This window comes from Cebidichthys violaceus, unplaced genomic scaffold (genome assembly GCF_023349555.1).
Source record: "Cebidichthys violaceus isolate CVI_PGR_0920_01 unplaced genomic scaffold, fCebVio1.0.p SCAF_55, whole genome shotgun sequence".
In the NCBI taxonomy this organism is placed as follows: domain Eukaryota; kingdom Metazoa; phylum Chordata; class Actinopteri; order Perciformes; family Stichaeidae; genus Cebidichthys; species Cebidichthys violaceus.
The window spans coordinates 820,963-840,129 of NW_027176761.1; the positions used below are offsets into that span (position 1 = coordinate 820,963).

The 19,167-nt window shown below is 41.7% G+C and overlaps 2 protein-coding genes across 2 annotated transcripts in view; one reads left to right on the top strand and one right to left on the bottom strand.

The window, feature by feature from the left end:
* Window positions 1–3,554: 3,554 nt before the first annotated feature.
* pnp6 (purine nucleoside phosphorylase 6) lies at window positions 3,555–14,406 on the bottom strand. Its single transcript, XM_068731975.1, has 6 exons — window positions 14,252–14,406; window positions 11,612–11,781; window positions 11,405–11,508; window positions 7,766–7,941; window positions 7,465–7,655; window positions 3,555–6,269 (listed from the first exon to the last, which is right to left on the bottom strand). The coding sequence occupies exons 1-6, from the start codon at window positions 14,284–14,286 to the stop codon at window positions 6,073–6,075; spliced, it is 873 nt and encodes a 290-aa protein (XP_068588076.1). The 5' UTR covers window positions 14,287–14,406; the 3' UTR covers window positions 3,555–6,072.
* Window positions 14,407–17,240: 2,834 nt separating this feature from the next.
* The window catches only part of hydin (HYDIN axonemal central pair apparatus protein), a 72,369-nt gene continuing 70,442 nt past the window's right edge, over window positions 17,241–19,167 (top strand). Inside the window, exons 1-2 of the mRNA XM_068731938.1 lie at window positions 17,241–17,309; window positions 18,482–18,607. Coding sequence (XP_068588039.1) covers window positions 17,241–17,309; window positions 18,482–18,607 — 195 coding nt within the window. The remainder of the gene's footprint in view (window positions 17,310–18,481; window positions 18,608–19,167) is intronic.

A 19,167-nucleotide genomic window follows, 5' to 3' on the forward strand; every position in this document is an offset into this window, starting at 1 on the left:
CGGCGAAGGAGCGGCAGCGGCGCTGCACTGCCGCTGGGGGCACACTTCCACCGACAGGACATCCATCTGAGTCAGCTTCCCCATCCTCTCTCTCTCTCTCTCTCTCTCTCTCTCTCTCTCTCTCTCTCTCTCTCTCTCTGTCCTCTCTCTCTCTCTCTCTCTCTCTCTCTCTCTCTCCTCTCTCTCTCTCTCTCTCTCTCTCTCTCTCTCTCTCTCTCCTCTCTCTCTCTTTATCTATCTCTCTCTCTCCTCTCTCTCTCTCTCTATCTCTCTCTCTGTTCTCTCTCTCTCTCTATCTATCTCTCTCTCTGTCTCTCTCTCTCTCTCTCTCTCTCTCTCTCTCTCTCGCTCTCTCTCTCTCTCTCTCTCTCTCTCTCTCTCTCTCTCTGTGCGTTCAAGCTTGATGTGGCTGTGTGTGATAGGACGTCTTGGGCACTGCAGTGGACAGACTGATGTGTGTGTGTGTGTGTGTGTGTGTGTGTGTGTGTGTGTGTGTGTGTGTGTGTGTGTGTGAGCGAGAGAGACAAAGATGAGAAAGATGCAGATAGTGAGCAGAGTGTTTGGTTGTGTTGCATCATCATGCTTTACAGTAAATCCAGTGTGTGTCTGTGTGTGTGTGTGTGTGTGTGTGTGTGTGTGTGTGTGTGTGATTCAGTGCACATGCATGCATGTGAATTTCCACATGCACGTGAAATGGATGTGTGTGTGTGTTTCTGTGTGTGTGTGTGTGTGTGTGTGTGTGAGAGAGAGTGAGAGAGCTGACTGAGTGTGTTCCTCCCTTACATCTGTGTGTGTATCTAAGCGTGCAGCTCCCCGAGCCGGGCTGCAGTGTGTGAGGCTTCACAGACTTAATTAGAACTCACACACTAATCACATTTCCCACACTGCCTCCAGCCAGCAGTGATTAGCCCACATAATAAATGTAAATTCTAGAAGAAAAAAAAAAAAGGGAAAAAAAGGAAAAATAACTTTTTCATTAATGGCCAGGCTGATGTGCAGAGGGTCAGTCAAAGCCACGGGATGCTATTAGGAGAATGAGGATTAAAAAAAAAGTACTCATATATATTTCTTCAACTCATTTACTCAGAGAGGTGATAATATTCAGGATGAAGTAATACGACTGTAATGAGCAGGAGGGCAAGTATCCCTAGAAGCATATTCCTGCTGTTGGATGGAATCTGCAAAATGACATCTTGTTAAACAGAGAAGAAAAAGAGAATCAATACTATCTTTCAACTGACTCACAAGTCTTAAAAGAACTGGGTGTTTTTTTTATTAGTAGTAGTTAATTTTTGTACCTACTCCTGTGTTTTTTCTACTCGATGTCGAAATGTCTATTGTGAAAAGGCAACATTCTACACAATCAACCGTGTCATTAAAATTGTCTCTCACAAACAAAAATCAAACGAGTACCAGAACTTTACTTTCAATTCAATTCAACAAAGTTCACTTTACCCTTGCATTACTTGTTTGGCCACTAGGGGCAACCTGCTGTAAAACACAACAGTGACATATCACCTTATAAAGTTCTCATGTTGAGCGTGTTAGCAAACAGTTGCCTATCTACACATCCAGTAGGCACAGACCAACATTAGCGCTCATTCAAAGTTGTGTTTCTGGCCACCATTTAACAACTCCAGGGGGAAATATCTGTCTCGTCAGCAGTTTAATGCTCACTAGCTGGTGACAATTAGCAGAATACCCTTCTATGCTTTTTTTTCCAAGAGTTGGATGAGAAGATTGATGCCACTCCTCTGTGTGTCAAGTATGGAGCTAGCGCCAATTAGCTTAGCATAAAGACTGTAAGCAGGGGGGGGGGACAGCTATAGCTCTCTCCAAAATATACCTATCAACGCCTCCAAAGCACACTGATTAATATGATGTCTTACTTCCTTAATCCAAACTTAAGCAGATGTGTATATTTTATCATTCGTCTAGTAAATCTAGCAAACTAAATGCTGATGGAGCAAGTAGCAAGAAATAATTAAACTTTGTATTTTTTCTGAGATGTGATCAAGATTTGTCAGGTTCAAAGCATCGATGAAATTTTCTAAAATGTATTTTAAAGATGTTTTTGAATAAAATGAGTTATACAAATAGCACATTTATTTTAGGAATAACTTGCACGAGGGTGCTACAGTGTTTGTGCTGTTGATTTGCTGTTAAATAAATAACTGCAGCTCCTCAACACCCCAGGCCAAGTCATTGTGTCTTAGCTATAAAGGCACCTGCTGGTTACATTTTGCTCCAGGCTCCAGGCTCCAGGCTTCACGTGAGGTGGTCTGACCACAATTAAGATGATTCAGACAAACCAAGCCGGCACCGTCATGCATAAAGATGCGTTGTCGAACTCGACCTCGGAACGTCTCCTCCCGAGAGCGAGGAGCAGTCATTTTCCCCGCTCTGCATGCCGGTACAGTATGCAGTGCTGACACACACGCTGGCAACCGGCTCCTCTTGCAGGCAGCGCGCGCGTGAAAGTCACCGGAGACGCCCCCCCCCCCCCCCCCCCCCCCCTTTTACTGACGCTGGTTTCTTACGCTTGTCAGAAGTCATATCCACTAACAGGAGCGGTGCTGTACTCATAGCGCGAGCTCAGGTCCATGACAGTGCACGAGAGCAGCGCGCGCGTGTGTGTGTGACACAAGTGTTTAAGAGCGTGAACTCAGCAGAGCTGTCCCGCTGCATTTCCTCAGCTGCTCTTTTCGCCCTGTAATAATCAATAGCTGGCTCTGGGCTCGCTTGGCACGGCGACAATAGATGGATCAACATTACATTACAGACGGGGCCTGTCGCCAGCCTGCGGGGACTGCCGAGTCAAACCCACTTCATTCCCCTCTCGTATTCTCTTTAGTCGCTCTTATCGTCTCGTCTTTATCAGTGTGTCTGGTCTGCCGCATGCCTCCATCGGTAGCAGGGGGAGCCCGCTATTTTTTTGCATCCTACACACGCACGTATTTCGTAGTGCGTCTCACTTTTGTCGCCGCGAAGCCGAGTCGCGTGAACGTGCGCACGGTGCAATTTCAGCCCAGTTGGAGGTGTTGTGTTTGCGCCTCCCTCGTTCATTGTATGAATATTTCAGCTCCACAGTGGGCTGCACTTCTGCGCGCCGTTATGTGGATGAATTATGGAAAGGAAAGGAGCGCGGGCGCGGAACAGCCGTTTCCACTTCATCTCAATCTCACGGCGTCGTCGTCTGTTTGAGGTGTGTTTAAAGTGAAGGATTGAGAGAGGGAAGCTGAGGACGTTGGTGTGTGTGTGTGTGTGTGTGTGTGTGTGTGTGTGTGTGTGTGTGTATGTGCGCTTCTCCTTTATCTCCCTGCTCTTCGCGGATATCGGCTGGTTCACTGATCATCATTATCGTTGGAAGAAACTCGGATTCTCCTTGAAAGTAGCCATGTTGATTAATTCAGGTGACATAACCCTTCAGTACACACTCAGTCACTCGCGCGCGCGCACACACACACACACACACACACACACACACGCATACACAAATAAACGCGTGCTCTCACCCATGACAGAAAATACCAGCATCCATATGTCATCTGCAAGTTTTTATTTGACAGCAAGCAACATTTGGTATTAAAATAAAGTATTTATACGCCAATAGAGACATGGGGGGGGGGGGGGGTTATTGTTTGTTAGTGAATTAGATTCTAACCTGGACAAAGTAAATACGATGAACACATAACATCCTTCAGTTATTCAGTCTAGTAAATGCAATCGTGTGGAAGACTTCACAAACCAACAAGGAAATAAAATACTTGTGCCCATACAGGAAAATACTGAACATGGAAAGTGCATCTTCAAATGAATAAGTTGCATGTAAAGAACAAGATTCCTGTTTATTATGGAGCATTTGAAATTCAGATTTTACATTTCGATGATGACAGGCTTCACTCTGAGTGGAATTCCTCTTTAAGACTCCCATTAGCATCCTGAGGTTGAGCCTGATACAAATGGTCCAAGATGTTGGACTGCTGATTTAGGATTTCTCTGGCCTTTGCAGCTCTAATGAATGAGACGGTCGAGGGGACCTGGCAGGAGGTTCCAGATCGTCCTGGAGAAGATTGAACACTGCAGACCCAGGTATTACAGCCCTCCCTGATATTACAGTGCTGTGGTCTCTTGGTGTACAAATAAAAGGGATCCAAATGCAATCCAGCCCAGAAAAACCTTCATACATCACTGCTGCTTGACCAGATTAGCCTCTGACTTTAGGCATTTCTTTCAGATCAGATTTGATTGTGGACAGGCTTTTTCAGCTAAAACTCCATTGCCTTTTTTAAATGGAGATCCTTCCAGGATTGGCATTGACAATGCCTTTTCAACACTTCATTATCAAATACATTAAATATTTAAAATAACTAATTTGTCTACTTAAAAAATAAGCAACTCTGATTTGATCTGCAAAATATGATTTATAGCTAAAAATAAGTATTTATTATACATTATTAATAACAAGCAATCACCCAATGAAGGAAAGCAGGGGCCAGTTGGTCCCAACAATCCTGTTTGATTCCAATCATTTTTTTCTCTATAATTAGCAACTGTTATTATATGGATTCACGTCTAATATCCTGCTGGAGAAGTAACAGGCTGTTTTTTCTCTATCCAAGCACCAACATGTCAAGGCCAACGCAGAAGTGCACAGTGAATACAACTTAAGATATACGAACGATGCTTTCAGGTGGTAGTTGCATACTTTGCTAAAGGCAAATAAGACATACAGCATGTACCCATATAACAAATGTAATTTTAAATAACGGAGGGTATCACTCTACGAGCCTTAATTATAGACAATCATCTGTTTCATAAAACAAAAAAAACATGTTGCTGAGTCTCCATCTACAAGAACATGATGCTAGCCAGTGATCATAACTACTAACCATGGCACAACCATCCCAGTAGGTTAAAAGTACAAGTTTTGTCTGTCTATTATTAGTGAGCAGCATAAACTGATCACAATAATTGTCTCACATTCATTAAATAGTTTAGACGCAATCAAAGATACAAGAGCTCCCAGTCTTTTTAACACGTAGTAGTGTAGAGAGGAAACCCAATGGACCCGGCTGTACAAACGCTGGATAGAAATACACACCGGTGGGGATTGTACAACAGCCACCGCTGTATTCCTATCACATTCACTGATACATGATCTGGGGTATATGAGAACATGATCTAGGGAATGGCGTACTATAATCACAAGTAGCCACCACAGTACTCTGGATTTGGACTCAAACGCAAAAACAAAAGTCAATATTTCACCTACTGATTTAGGAAACACTCGTCAGTGTGTAATTTTAAAATCGAATTCTGCTTTCTCAACATTTGCCCAGTCTGGTTTCCAGATCTCATGATACATGCGCATCCCTTTTTGTGAGAGAGCAACTTGCTGCGATGATGCAAAGTGTACTCCGGGGTGTGTCGGTACGCGGTGACATCACTGCGGGGTGTGGTTACAGGTGTATGCTTCTGACCACAATAAAATATACTTTAATCTTCCAACCAGCAAGGGAGGTGAAACACTGCTTTTTTACAAGTCACTCATGTGTTTGGAGGGTTCTGGTAATCCCCTACTTCTTTTAATGATTTGCCCCAAAAAGGATTGGACAGTGCTAAACCAAAAACAGTCAAAAATCAAGTCAATCCTTGCCTTCTATTAAAACTTTCAGATTAATAGCCAACTTGCTAATTATTTCTCTTACATTGTATAGATATTCCACCTCTGAAGAAGAAACTGAGCTAGCTGTCAGTAATATATGCTATGGTGTCTCCATGAAATTGATTCATGGGGACTGGATCCGGGGTTGTGAAAGTCCTGCTGTGATAGCACTGAATCGCAAACTAGACACATATTGCCAACATCCATCAAATGGCGTGGACATTTCTAGCTATTGACATTCTCAACATGTTTAGCATTACTCTGCTCCCTCCCTCAAAAACCTCTCACTTACTCCCCCAGTTAACCATCTGCACCTCATTTTCACCCTTTGTTCAAAGTTAGTCAACAACAACTTTGTTCTGAGGCTAGAAATGTATTTTGTCTGCAGATTTCAGATGAAGGTACTAGATCTTGGGGATGAGGTGGCTGACAAGCCTCTGGAGGTCCTGGGTTCTGCGCTGGGTGGTCCTCAGCACCTCCTTGTGGTTGGCCTTCTCAACGCTGTCGTAATCCGTCACGACCTTGTTGGTGACGAGGGACAGACCCAAGACACGCAGGCCACAGTGACGAGCCACCACCACCTCTGGCACTGTGCTCATACCTAGACAGAGGGGAGAAGTCCGTCTCAGGCACACTGACTTAATCATGAGCATAATAATAATAATATAACAATCAATTATGTGACGAAATGTAAGAGTGTTATACTTCATTTAAAGAATTTATATATATACAGTGTCCTGTTTGGTTTTACTTCCTGTTTTTGTGCCTTGATTACTTGTACCCATAGTTTCACCTGTCCCTCATTAGGCCTGCGCACCTCCTGCTCACCTGCTCCCCCTTCCCTTGAGAGTCAACCTCAGTTCCTCTCTCCTTCGTCTATTGTTGCTGGAAGGACTTTTCGTCCCGCCCACTATAATCAGTAAGCTTTTTGTGTTCTTAAATTAGCAGCACTGAATCTGCCAGTCTCTGCATTCTGCATTCTTCCTGTCTGTCCTGCTCCTTGCACCGTGAACTTCAAACTTGTACCTAAATTGGTCAAATAATAAAACATGATTTATGTTTGAACCCCACCTTCAAAAAAAGAGAAACGTAATGGAAATAGAACAGTAGAAAAACACAAGTCAGACTTGCATTGGGCCATACTGTATGATTCTTCTATTAAATGAGAGGTACAAATATCCGCCATTATAGCTATAGGGTCATATTGCAAAATAATAAAATTTAATGAAATGGGAGGTCTAGATGGAACTGAAGTTGTTCTGGATTGTCTATAAAACGAAAATGAGAAAGCTATTGACACATTTCAGATAGCTTTTTTTGTGCAAGGCGCCAGGGTACTGCTCTACTAGTCTCATGTCAATGTGTCCTTGAGCAAGACACTTAACCCCCAAACTGCTCCCGTAGCTGCGTAGATAGATAGATATTGAATTGTAAGTCTCTTTGGATAAATGTGTCTGCTAAATGACCGTAATGTAATGATGTAAAAATAACATCTGTGCAACATCAGTCAAGCTCTGTGCTGCGCTGCCCAACAAATCCGCTGAGAACCGCTAACGTTATTCACGACGAATCTCGCTATCTGAATACTGAAGCTAGTACTATCTAGACCTGAGCCTATTTATTTACATTTTGTTTCCCATTCCAGAAGGAGCTACCGCTGCAAAATTCAAAAGCTGTTTGTATTTGTTCAGAGCGTTATATCTCTCCTTATCCAAACTATGAATTCATATTCGTTTAAATGCACGTTCGAGACACATCAGTATCCCTTTAAGTGAGCGCGAGCGAGCCGTACTAACCCACAGAATCAGCTCCCAGCTTCTGCAGGAGTCTGCACTCTGCAATGGTCTCATATGTCGGTCCAGCCAGCATGCAGTAAACCCCTTCCTGCAGGAAGCTGCCGCAGCCCTGCTCCTCTGCTGTTTGCTTGACCAGAGCCCTCAGCTCACGGTCGTACGCGTCCGACATGCAAGGGAAACGCTCTCCAAACCTGGAGACATGTCAAATAAACGAAATGGGACATGGCAATAAGACACAGATGTGGCCGATGCGCAAAGTTTTTAACTTTCATAGTCCTGCATTGGCGTTTTTGTGCTGTACCTGACGTCGTTGGGCCCACAGAGCGGGTTCTGTCCCGCGAAGCCCGGCATGTTGATGTGATCCTTGATGAGCATGATGTCTCCCACTTTGTAGCTGCCGTTGAGTCCCCCCGCTGCGTTTGTCACGATCACAGTTTCCACGCCCAGGAGGAAGAAGACTCGCACCGGGTACGTCACCTGGAGTGACAAACACGCTGTGCTTCAGAGACAGATACTGTTGTTCTTCTATTGCTTTGACGTCGGTCCGATTCTTTTCTTTTTACAAATGGGAGATACAAGATAGGGGGTCGTCCGGGAACAACAGTGGAGAAAATGCATCACATGAGAAAGACAATATTTTAAAAAGGACACCTTCTGCATACACTGATGTCAGTAGACAGATCATTATTATTATTGTAGGTCCTTGTTGAACTGTGCATGACTGAAACAATCGTGCTTCTGGCCCGGTAATGACTACTAATGCTACTTCTCACTGCACTCCCATTTTGAAATTGCTGTTTCTATTTCACATTTGTCTGTCGCTTGAATTGCCTCCGAAAGTGATTTGCTAGTTAATGCAGAAATGTTTCCAAGTACCCCGGTTTCTCGATAAGGTCAGCGCTGTCATTTTGGATTATTGGCCTGTTTGGATATGCCTTTTTGCATATTGTAGCAGTGGACTGTGCCGTCAGTGTACTTTCGCCCTTGTCAGGGATGAAATGCATGCACAGTAAGCCGCATATGTAATGGCAGGACTGTCGGTAGTTACACTGTAGCAGGGAGCCGTTAATAAAAGAGTTGACTTGATTCAATTATTTGCCAAAAGGCTCCTGAGTGGTAATACACATTTACCCATGTAAGCTTGTTTTCAGTCAATGATTTCTAATGTCACCTGACTAGGAGGAAGACAAAAAAGAGCAACACAGAAACAAAAAGGACTTGAAAGAGATTAAGAGGGTACAGTCATGGTAGCCATCGATTGAGGTCCTCCCTGTGTGTCGTCGTCGTATGTGATGGATAAGGGCTATCTTCGTAGTTCAAATTGCAAATAACCGAAGGGAGATGTAGTTTGAGTAGAAAACAATCCACTCAGACACTGTGGATCTATCAATCAAGAAAATATGAGGGCGTACTTTTCTTGGAGTACAGTTAAACATCAGTAGGATATTAGCTTGTAGGTGGGCGATTAACGACATAACTGACCCAGGGAAAGATCCATGGAACATTGTGGCTATAGGGAAAAACATTGCTGACAACATAAAACCCTTTGAAAGGTCTCCTGAAAGAGTAACATTAAGAGGAGATTGAACCGGGGACCCTGGGAAATTAGATACGCTCCTGTGGTTTGATGCTTTGAGCTTAATGCTAACACCAGCATGCCGACATCCCTACAATGACAATGCTATTTTCATGTTTAGCATTTGATTGCTCATTTGTAGCATTGATATTTGGGTGTAATGATTACCATATTAAACATGTTTCTTTAGTGCTAATTAGCACTAACCACAAAGTGGAGCTGAGGCTGATGGGTTTGTCATTATTTTTGCAGGGTATTTGACCGTAAAGCATTCATTTAAAACTAGATTATCATCATCATTGGAGGTAAATAATGTGTTGTCGTTTTTTAAACTTAAAAAAAGCTCAATAAGCTGCTGTCTTGAATGCTTTTATTGTTATTTGGTATCTTTTTAGTTATAGGATTTGATTTTGCTTCATGTTGTATTTGTTTTCAGTCCAGTCGACTGACATTTGCGAGCAGTTTGTTTTTGGAGTTTAACCGAAACCAATCAGTAACTGTTCATGAATTATTTATGGCCTAGAAGAGTCAATAGCATTCCCATTCAGTGTTGTTTTTCCCATCCATCCAGAGGTGCACTTTATGGTTTCCTCTATAGATCAGCATTGACTTAATATCTTGTAAACAAGCTTGGTCATGGTGTTTGATTGCAATTCAAAGGGTATGATTTAAATTTTGTTTTATATTTATTATCATTAGCCAAGATCTTCCTCATTGTCAGTATTTGAGTTCACTTTGTAAAAATAAAAAATAAAATAAGTTTGATGAAATATTACGTCGACTGATTCTCGCTTGATCTTCTGTTCAGTTTAGGATTTTGTTCAGTTAGCCGAGAAAGTATATCGGTATTATTGTCTTGTGAAGATTTGCCGTAGTTGGCTTGAACAGAAACAAATCTTTTAAAGTTCAACTCATGTGGTGATTGAACTGGAGGAATTTCATCCATTAAATCTCTGTCTAAAGTCCCAACTGGATACAGGAGGGGTCATAATGCATCTGGCTTTCTATTACTGTATGTATGAAATTGGATTTTATGATTCAGTGGGGTTATATGGATCATTTTATATGATGGCACATCACAGCTGGTAATAAGAAATAAAACCAGGCTACAGTGTCTCCAGAGGCCAAAGGCCAGTCCCGTATCCACACTATGACACACTGGGTGGCTTTCTTACTGTCATCATGATTCTGCAGCTGATCATTCAACACACATAGTACATTGTTAGCCAGTTGTGAGCTATAATATGGTCATATATCAAGTTTACACAACTTTATATAATACAATTACAAAATCATGATTGAGGATGAGATAAAAGCTTAAGTGTCTCTGAGAGTCGTTTTCTTTGAAAGGGTGTGTAAAGAAGGTTTGAGCTGTTGAATTTAAATTGTAACATTTTTTTCAAAACCAAAATAATAAGTTTAACAGGCATAGTACTAGTTACAAATACTGTATCTACAACTATCACTAGGTCAATGTTCTAATTGGATCTTAAAATAAAGAGATCATGTGGCGCAAAATGAATGGTGTGTCTTGTAAAGAGCCTCCCTCTGTAACACAAATAACAAAGTTAGTGTTTGCCCATGGCCGTGGTTTAAAGATTAGGCCGACACCTAACAAAAGCTGTGAATGTTTTTCTCAAAATGATTGACAAAGTCAGAGTTGAAACTGACAGCTCTGGCTCAGTTATCCTGTATAGTATATCATTGGCATCAGCAAGTTTCCAAAATGGCTTGTGACAGAAATTGACACAGAAAGTTGCTCATAAGGCAACTTAGAGTAGTAACAAATGGATATATCTGCTTTACTACAAAAAACGGTGTCCATTCAAATTTCATTTGAAGTCTACAATCAATTAATAAACATTTTCCAGCATAAAGTAGCAACATTACAATCAAAATGTACATCTATCAACGCATCTATTACATGTGTTGCCTTGAAATTTGATGCACACATTCACCTCCTTCACCCTCAGGATTGAACTGTAGTAATATTAATAATAATAATTGCTGACCTCTTTTTTTCCCCTCTGGCATCATCATCGGGTCATAATTTCAATGTTTTACAATACGTTGGACTAAATGCATGCAGAACTAATGACATTCCCATCAGCCTCGGCTGTAGTAGGGCTGATTAGCAAATGTTAGCATGCTAACATGCTATACACCTCGGCATGTTAGTATTTGTACTGTGAGCATGCTTACCTTAGCATCTAACTGTCAATTACAGCATCACACAGCCATTAGTATGGCTGTGGACTTTTCATCAATTTTGATAAAACCAGTCCATTCTGGTTGTTTACAGCTCATCTTAGCAATAGCGCTGTGCTGGTCTTACTAATAAAAGCAGTATGTACTGTAGCGTACCGTGTGTATGTTGTAACCCTCGTAGAAGTGGAATCTCCCCTGCATGCAGACACAGTCACGGCCCTGCAGCTTCCCGAACACCAGCTGCCCGGCATGGCCCGGCACTGCACGGCACACATTCAGTATGAGCGGCTGCTAGCATGCTTATGTACAGTTTCCAAAACACGTGCGTTTAAGATAATATGCAATTTGTCAGAGACAACTTACCAGTGCTGGTGGGAAAACGTGGGATATCCTTATACGGAAACACGGTCTTGTTATCTAGCAGGTCAGCCAGTCCGCCCAGGCCCGAACCACAGATGATGGCTACTTTAGGACGCTGCTCTGTGTGGGCCAGCAGCCAGTCTGCCGTCTCCTTGTACTCTTCATAACTGTATCTGGAGACAATGGGAAGAATATTGATTCATGGTAAATATTACCAAACCATAAATCATAGAAACACTATTTGACGTGATTGCTTTTTTTCTAACTTCCAGGCAAACACTGCTGACAAGAGAAGTCAGTTTAATTCAGCATACTGTCGATGTCTGTTATGATAATAGGAGGGGAAGACACTTGGAGATGCAGGAGTGAAAGTGCATGGAAAGGAACATTGTGGAAAAAATAAGATCAACATTGGGCAACGCACTTCTGGGTTTTTACTTTGCCATGTACCAGTCAAATTATTTATCAGGGATGCTGATTACATTGGAAAAGCCTCGAGGTATATCATTATACAACGTCTGAAACAGTCTATAATTCTGGTTATAAATCTGGTTGTTAAGCTATAACGTTGTCAATGATCCCTCTGTGCCTCAAGCTTTGTTATTAAAACACAATGACACTTTAGGCTTCAGCCTTCACCGAACCAATCTGCAGAAGAGAGACGGATGGTCAATCTTCCCACATTTTCCCCTTGTTGCCCTTTTTCTTTTTTTTTCTTTTTTATTCAGCTCCAATAGGAGCTGGGAAATCGTTTACATCGGTAGGTATGTTGGCACCAGAGACAGGGTGAAGTCAAAGTGATGAATGTGAATAACGCTCCAACTAAATATCTGAGTTGTGACTGGCATTAAAACCTTGTCAAGACAAAAATAAAGCGGATTTCTGTATTCAAATCTGTGGAAGAATGATCATAACACATGATCGATTTATTCTACTGTGACACAATTGTTGCAGGGCTGCCATTACCGGCGTGTCAGTTCCAGGTCGCCCTTCACATAATTCTTCAGATGGTAATGGCAGGTTTACACACAAACACATAACCGCACTCACAACCAGGCATACTTCCAGCTGCTGTAACTTCTGCCGTTCTGTTGTGTGATTCATAAACAGAATCACTGTGGGTGCCAACATAAGGCGGGGAAGGGATGAGAGCAATTCATGTTTGTGCAACGCGACAAACTGAATGTAATCTTACCTCATCATGAACCCGAGAAACTGAAACATGGAGATGTCAGCAGGGCTGACCAGCCATAAAAATCTCTTATCCAACAAAAACGTGATGACATGTCATGTGTCTGTTATTCTGCGGTGATGTTTTATATGAGCGTCACTGAAATGTTCCTATAAACAAGGAGGTTGAAGAAGAGGAAAACCAAATTATGTTCTAAATGTGTCCAGCTGCTGAATTTACTTATAGCAAACTAAACTGACAAAACTAACAGCTAACGACTAAGAAAGATGTTTCACTCAACGGACATTCTGACAATGGCTGAACCTCCAACATAATCTTAAACCCCTTTCATTAAAGAACAAACACATAACCTCTCACATCTTCAAAGATTCAGTCTGCAGCAGCCATCTTGTTATTTGCGGCCTAATGACAGTTGGTGGCAGAAATCTCCTGCTGTTTGAAACAGTTTACACAAAACTGATGCTAACTTTTTAGCTAGCTTCTATTATCTCCACAACTGTGTTTTAGCTTTCTAGAAGCTAAATACATTTCACTACACCTATGGATCAAAGCAGCGCTGTGTGAATTGCCCTAACTTTACCCTAAAAATAAAGAAATGATCACTTAAATGACAAATTTCACCAAAATAGTCAATAAATTCCAATAAATAGGTATCAGGATAATTTTACAATAACTTTAAGAATATGGAAAGAGTAACAGGCTAGTTTTACCCTATTTAATTAATTAAGACTTGTGCAGTATATATATATATATATATTATTATTTGCCAAAAGCTATTTTAATGCTTGTTGTTCTTGTATATCTGTGTAGTCATCACATTTAATGATCAGCCAGTTCACACAGGCTTTTGAAAACGCAGTAGCCTTTGCATTATGTAACAGCAGAGTAAGAGATTTAACTAGGAGCAGGAAGTGAGCTCGTGGGCTCTCCGTTCTCTGGCTCTCGCGGACCGGCCGGTTGCGCGCGGAGCTGTCCAAGGTGCTGCCGGGAATTCAGGCACCAGAGCAGAGAGCGGAGTGGGACGGCCACCAGGCTTTTTGCCAAACATTTTTTGGCAGAGACAACAAAACAATGTCCTCCCAGTTTAACCAGTCTGAGATGTTGCTAAGCTCTGGTGTTGTCAGTGAACTGGAAATACAAGACTGGCCTGTTAAGTGAGCAGCAAAGATATGCATTAACGGAATGAATTCGACTTGAAGAACACACGGCAGATCCTCCACCTGTAACACACGGTTACGTCAGAGTGAGAGGCGTCATCTTGGGAGGGAAGCCCTTATAGAGGCTACTAATCCTCGGAATAAAGCGTGTATGTTGCTTTAGCTTTGGCTACAGGAACATGAACAGAGCACAGTCCACACCAAGATGCGTTTGCGTGGACTGTGGCCTTGACAACTATGAAGCTCATTCCACTCCGGTCCACCAACATCAACATCCAGCCTTATCTGTCTTACCTGCACTGACTGGTGGAGGAGGATTCCGCTTCCATATCTGACGCCGAGCGAGACCAATCTACTGATAAGACGCTTGTTTGTGTCTTGTTTGACAGACGCTGCCCGTGCTGAGTTCAGGGTGGTGGAGCTGGAGCGGCTGATGGAGACTCTGCTGCTGCTGCGGACGGACGGACGGACGGTGTGGCGGAGAGCGTGCTGCGCGCCGACGTCACGGCTTACAGGGCGAAGGGGCGGGGCTAAAGCAGACTGCCGGTCCCTTTGAAAAAGACTAAATCCAATTTTCTAGCAGGCTGGGCAGCTCACTGATCCGTTCACTGACAGAGGCAGGGCTGGGAACAGAGGGAGAAACAATGAGGGGGCAAGAGAGGGAAAGACAAACAGCAAGATGAGGGGAATTATGTAAGATCAGCAACCACTGATTAACAACCTAACGCTTTGAGTCGCTGAGTTTGTTGGTTAAACACTTGCAACCTATGCATGATATGTGCCTGGACTGAACCATATTGTAGGCTATAATAACTTCTCCTCCCTCTCTCACGCATACAAACGCACACACCGGCTGCACAACAATTGAAAGTGCTGACTCACGGGTTAGAAGGAAAGAATGAAAGTGATAGCAGAGAAAGCACAAAAGCTGAGAACCAACAGCTGTTATACGACTGTGAGCCTTTAAGTCAAGAGCACCATAAACAAATATGGTATAATGACACATCATATTAAATATTTCAATATTTAGGCTACTATAAAGTAGCTGTACTAACAGCTGTAGTGAATATTGTTGTAATTTTGCAAAATAAAAAATGAAAATAAAAACATTTATAAATTCCTTTCCCACATTGGGGCCTGTGGGAAAGGTATTTTATAAGTGGTGAACAGAGTCAAAGATTAGTAACCTCTGTAAGATATCAGTCCAAATATATGTCATGAACACAGTCGGTCAGGCGGGATTAATACGTGGATTTGTAAAGTTGTAGATTCAATTAGAAATCCCTGCGGTGTCAACATGCTCACTGGGCTTTCAAATCCCTTTTGCACACTTGTCCTTAAAATGACCCTCGCGCATGTGTGTGTGTGTGTGTGTGTGTGTGTGTGTGTGTGTGTGTGTGTGTGTGTGTGTGTGTGTGTGCGTGTGTGTGTGTAAGAGAGAGTCAGAGTTGGACAAGTTCATTTGATGAATATAATATCCTGTTTGTCACTTCTATTGGATATCGAGACATTATTTCCCCAACTGTGTCCATGGATTATCCAGGGATGTTAGATTAGCGGAAAGTGTGTTATTAACCTCATTTTCTGTAAATATTTTTTTTAAAGTCTGCAAAGAACATTTCACCTTCTCGGGCCAAAAAAAGCTGCAATAACTTGAATCAAGGTGAAATTCCATGTCTGAAACAAGCTGCATTTGGTTTAAATTAAACTTCTAAAAATAAAAAAGGTTAAATCACACACATAAAGTGAGTATATTTAAATAAACCTCAGCAATTGTACATTAGTTGAGTATTTCCATGTGATGTTACTTCCTACAGTTTAGAGTTTAGTTTAGGGAGTATTGTGCTTTTTACTTGGTTACATCTATTTGTAATCTTTAACTCTCTGATTAAGATTTTACATACGAAATATGATCTTCATAAAAAATATGATGCACTGTTAAAGATAAACAACAACAGTGGGCTGTATTAATGAACCGTGTAACCTTGTAATATAAGTAGTTAAAATGAGCTCAGCCTTAACTTGTAATTGAGCATTTTTACATTATCGTAATCCTAAAATACGATGCCAAATGTAGGATATCATCATTTTTATTTCATATTGAGTGTGTGTGTGTTTTCTCAGAAAAGGGTATTACGTTCGTTCTTTAGCTTTTCTTCTTTTTAATAACACTCGTTTTGCCTGATATCAGACATCGACTCATCACTTTTTGCCAACCAATCTCTAAAGACGAACGAACCAGAATCTAACGTCATTTTAAGTCGACAGGTGAGTCGACAGGTGAGTTGCCGGTGTTTTAAGAGTGGGGCATAAGAGAAAAACACAGAACCAGTCGACTCTAACTCGGTGGAGTGGACAGATGCAAAGGTCTGGACCGAAGCAACCTGGTTGTATGATGCTTCATTATGAGAGACAGCTTCAGCACAACATATTTGCACACGGGAGTAGTTTGCCTTCCGGGCTTTCTGCCAGAAAAGGTTTATTTTAACCCTAAAATAGGATATTTTCCTAACCCAAGTATGTTTGTTAAACCATAGGAGTTCCAATAGGACTTCTACCAGAAATCCCGAAGGTAAACTGCCAGCTGCGCACCATGTTTGCAGCGAGTTTAGTCGCAGCCAATCAGGAAGCGGTTTACTGGGAGGTCGCTGAGTGTGTTACCAAGGGCAACAAGCCACACAAGAGTTGTGAACCGATTTCTATTCACCTGATGGGTAGTAACCTAACGTTAGTGGGAGGTTAGTACTTATTTTATTTCATTACTTTTAGCTGACCCTGACGTTATATGACGGGAGAGACGTATTTAGCAAGGTAGGAAACAGTTAAATAAAACGTCGTTAGGAAATTAAACGGCCATTGGAGACGTTGACAACGCCATGTATTGCCTTACTTAAGCAACTAATTTTACACGTTTTTTGTACCTGTCATGCCAAATACTGTAAGTAACTTTTGTTTTAAATTTCAACAGATACTTCGGCCAACTAAAGTCACATTTTGCGTGAAGTAATTTCCCGCTGAAGCAGCGAGGTTTTAAGGACTCTACGTTAAACTAAAGAGAATTTAACGTTAAACTTGTCTCGATACTGTTAGCCTGTACCGTTAGCAACGTTAGCATCACACCAGGGTAAATCATTGTCTATGATAATTGCGCATTTAGTATGCAGTGGGCACTTAATTAGCTCAATCTAGTACTTAATGACACATCTCCTCTCCTCTCTCGTCTCCTCTCTTCCATGTCCTATTCTCTTTTTTTGCAGGTGACTGTGCTCAAAACACATAAAACATGACAGCCATTTCGTTTCCCTCAAGAACAAATGGGGTGAAGAGCAAAGTGTCTCTCAAGCCAAAGAGGGTGAGCATATCGTCATGTCTGCTCGTAACTTCACACAGAATAAGAAGTACCCAGCTAACATTAGTCAGACTTTGAAACTGGGGTTTTCTCATGAATTAACAGGGGCCCAATTTCTCATGACCCACATTTTGGTCCCATTCTTTTAAAAAAGCTGCTTCAAATGACAGATTGGCCTAATACTTACCTTGGCTTCTTATAGGGAACAAAAAATCAATATCCGACTGCAGAGTTTTGTTGCAATGACCTCAGCTCAGCGATTTTGGGCCTCCGCTCTCCTTGGCTGCCTGTGTTTGTAATAGGTGACAAGTGGAGGAAGTACTTTTACTTTACTTGCAGTTGATTTTATTGATTTGAAGTTTGGTGATAGCTCATTTTTAATCATCTAACAAAGCTTTCTTTGCTCATTGTCTGTGTGAAAAAAAAAAAAAAAATGCAAACACTGATAAGTTATTGAATAATAGCATGAATTAATATCTTAAATATTTCCGGTAGTAGTCCTCTTTATTTCTCTGTGTCTATTGCTGAGCATAACAAACAGTTATGTTAGTAATAAACAATATAACTATGATAATACGTATCATTTTCCAAAAGAGAAGTGCAACCATTACATCCCTCAGCGTAGTGTTCTGTCGGCTATTACGCCTGCATTTCTCCATGTGAACACAAAACGATTACATTTTCGGAGAAATCATAAAGTAATTTCACAACTTATCATTTTAAAGAATAGTGTTTACTCGAGCAACTTTGTTGTCTCTGAATAATAGAGTGTGTTATGAATACATATCTAACTGGCAGCTATTGAATAATCCATATACAATAACCCCCTCTGCTACATTATTCATGTAGACTTTGAGCTCACGTCCTTCTGACCCAACCTTGAAATAGGCTAAGTGCAGTAAGATGTTTCTCTGCTTCTGCTGCAATGATTAAGAGGTGCCAGAGTGTGGAGAGGATATTAACTACAGGCTTCATACGCGCATATATGTGTCATAGCTGACAGCGTCAAGGTGACAGTCTGCAGCTCTCGTGCTCATTATCTTTTCCTTTCTTTTTTTTTCCATTTTCTCTATCAGTAGTAACAGTCTTGTTTGATGTGGTGCCATACACTGCTGAATTAAGAGACAGGAAACAGGCCGTCAGTGCCGTTAACATAATGCTCTGTGTGTTTGCAGGTGACTCCATCTGCTTACACCCAGGAGATGTTGCAGTCTACAGAGGAGCGCCTGGCTAACACCGACAGCATGCTCCAGCCTCGCATCCTGGAACTGCTTGACATGAGCAGCACTACGCATCACAAAGTAAATGATACACCCCCCCCCCCCAGCTGAATGACTTACTATGCTTTCACTATATAATGAACCTTGAACAGCGGTTTGGATTGATAATTGACTTACTTAAAGCAAACCAATACCGAACAGCGCTTTATATAGACCTCCTGACCAGAGAAACTTTCTTGAAACTCTTGAATAAACTCCTCTAAATAAAGGGATCAAACCAGTTTTTCTGTTGAATGCAACGGAACAAAGATACAGGAGAAGTGCTACTCATCTTGGATTTGAACTGGAACTGTGTATGACAGGTGAATCTATGTCCTTTTCTGTTGTTGGGAAGGTCCACTTAAAGACAAAGTATCTGGCAAGAAGACCTAAGTGCGTTGATAAGGAAACCATGAGGACACCAGCTATATCATTAGTTCAATACACGTAATGCATAACGAGGTACAGTGTGTCGAGTCCGGACTTTCTCCAAAAGAGAGAGTCCCCTCTGGCTCGAGGTCCGTCAACAAAATAGTCGAATAGATGGTTCAAATTTGTAATCAAAAGTTATTTATTTGATCAAAAGCAAAAACAGTTTAACA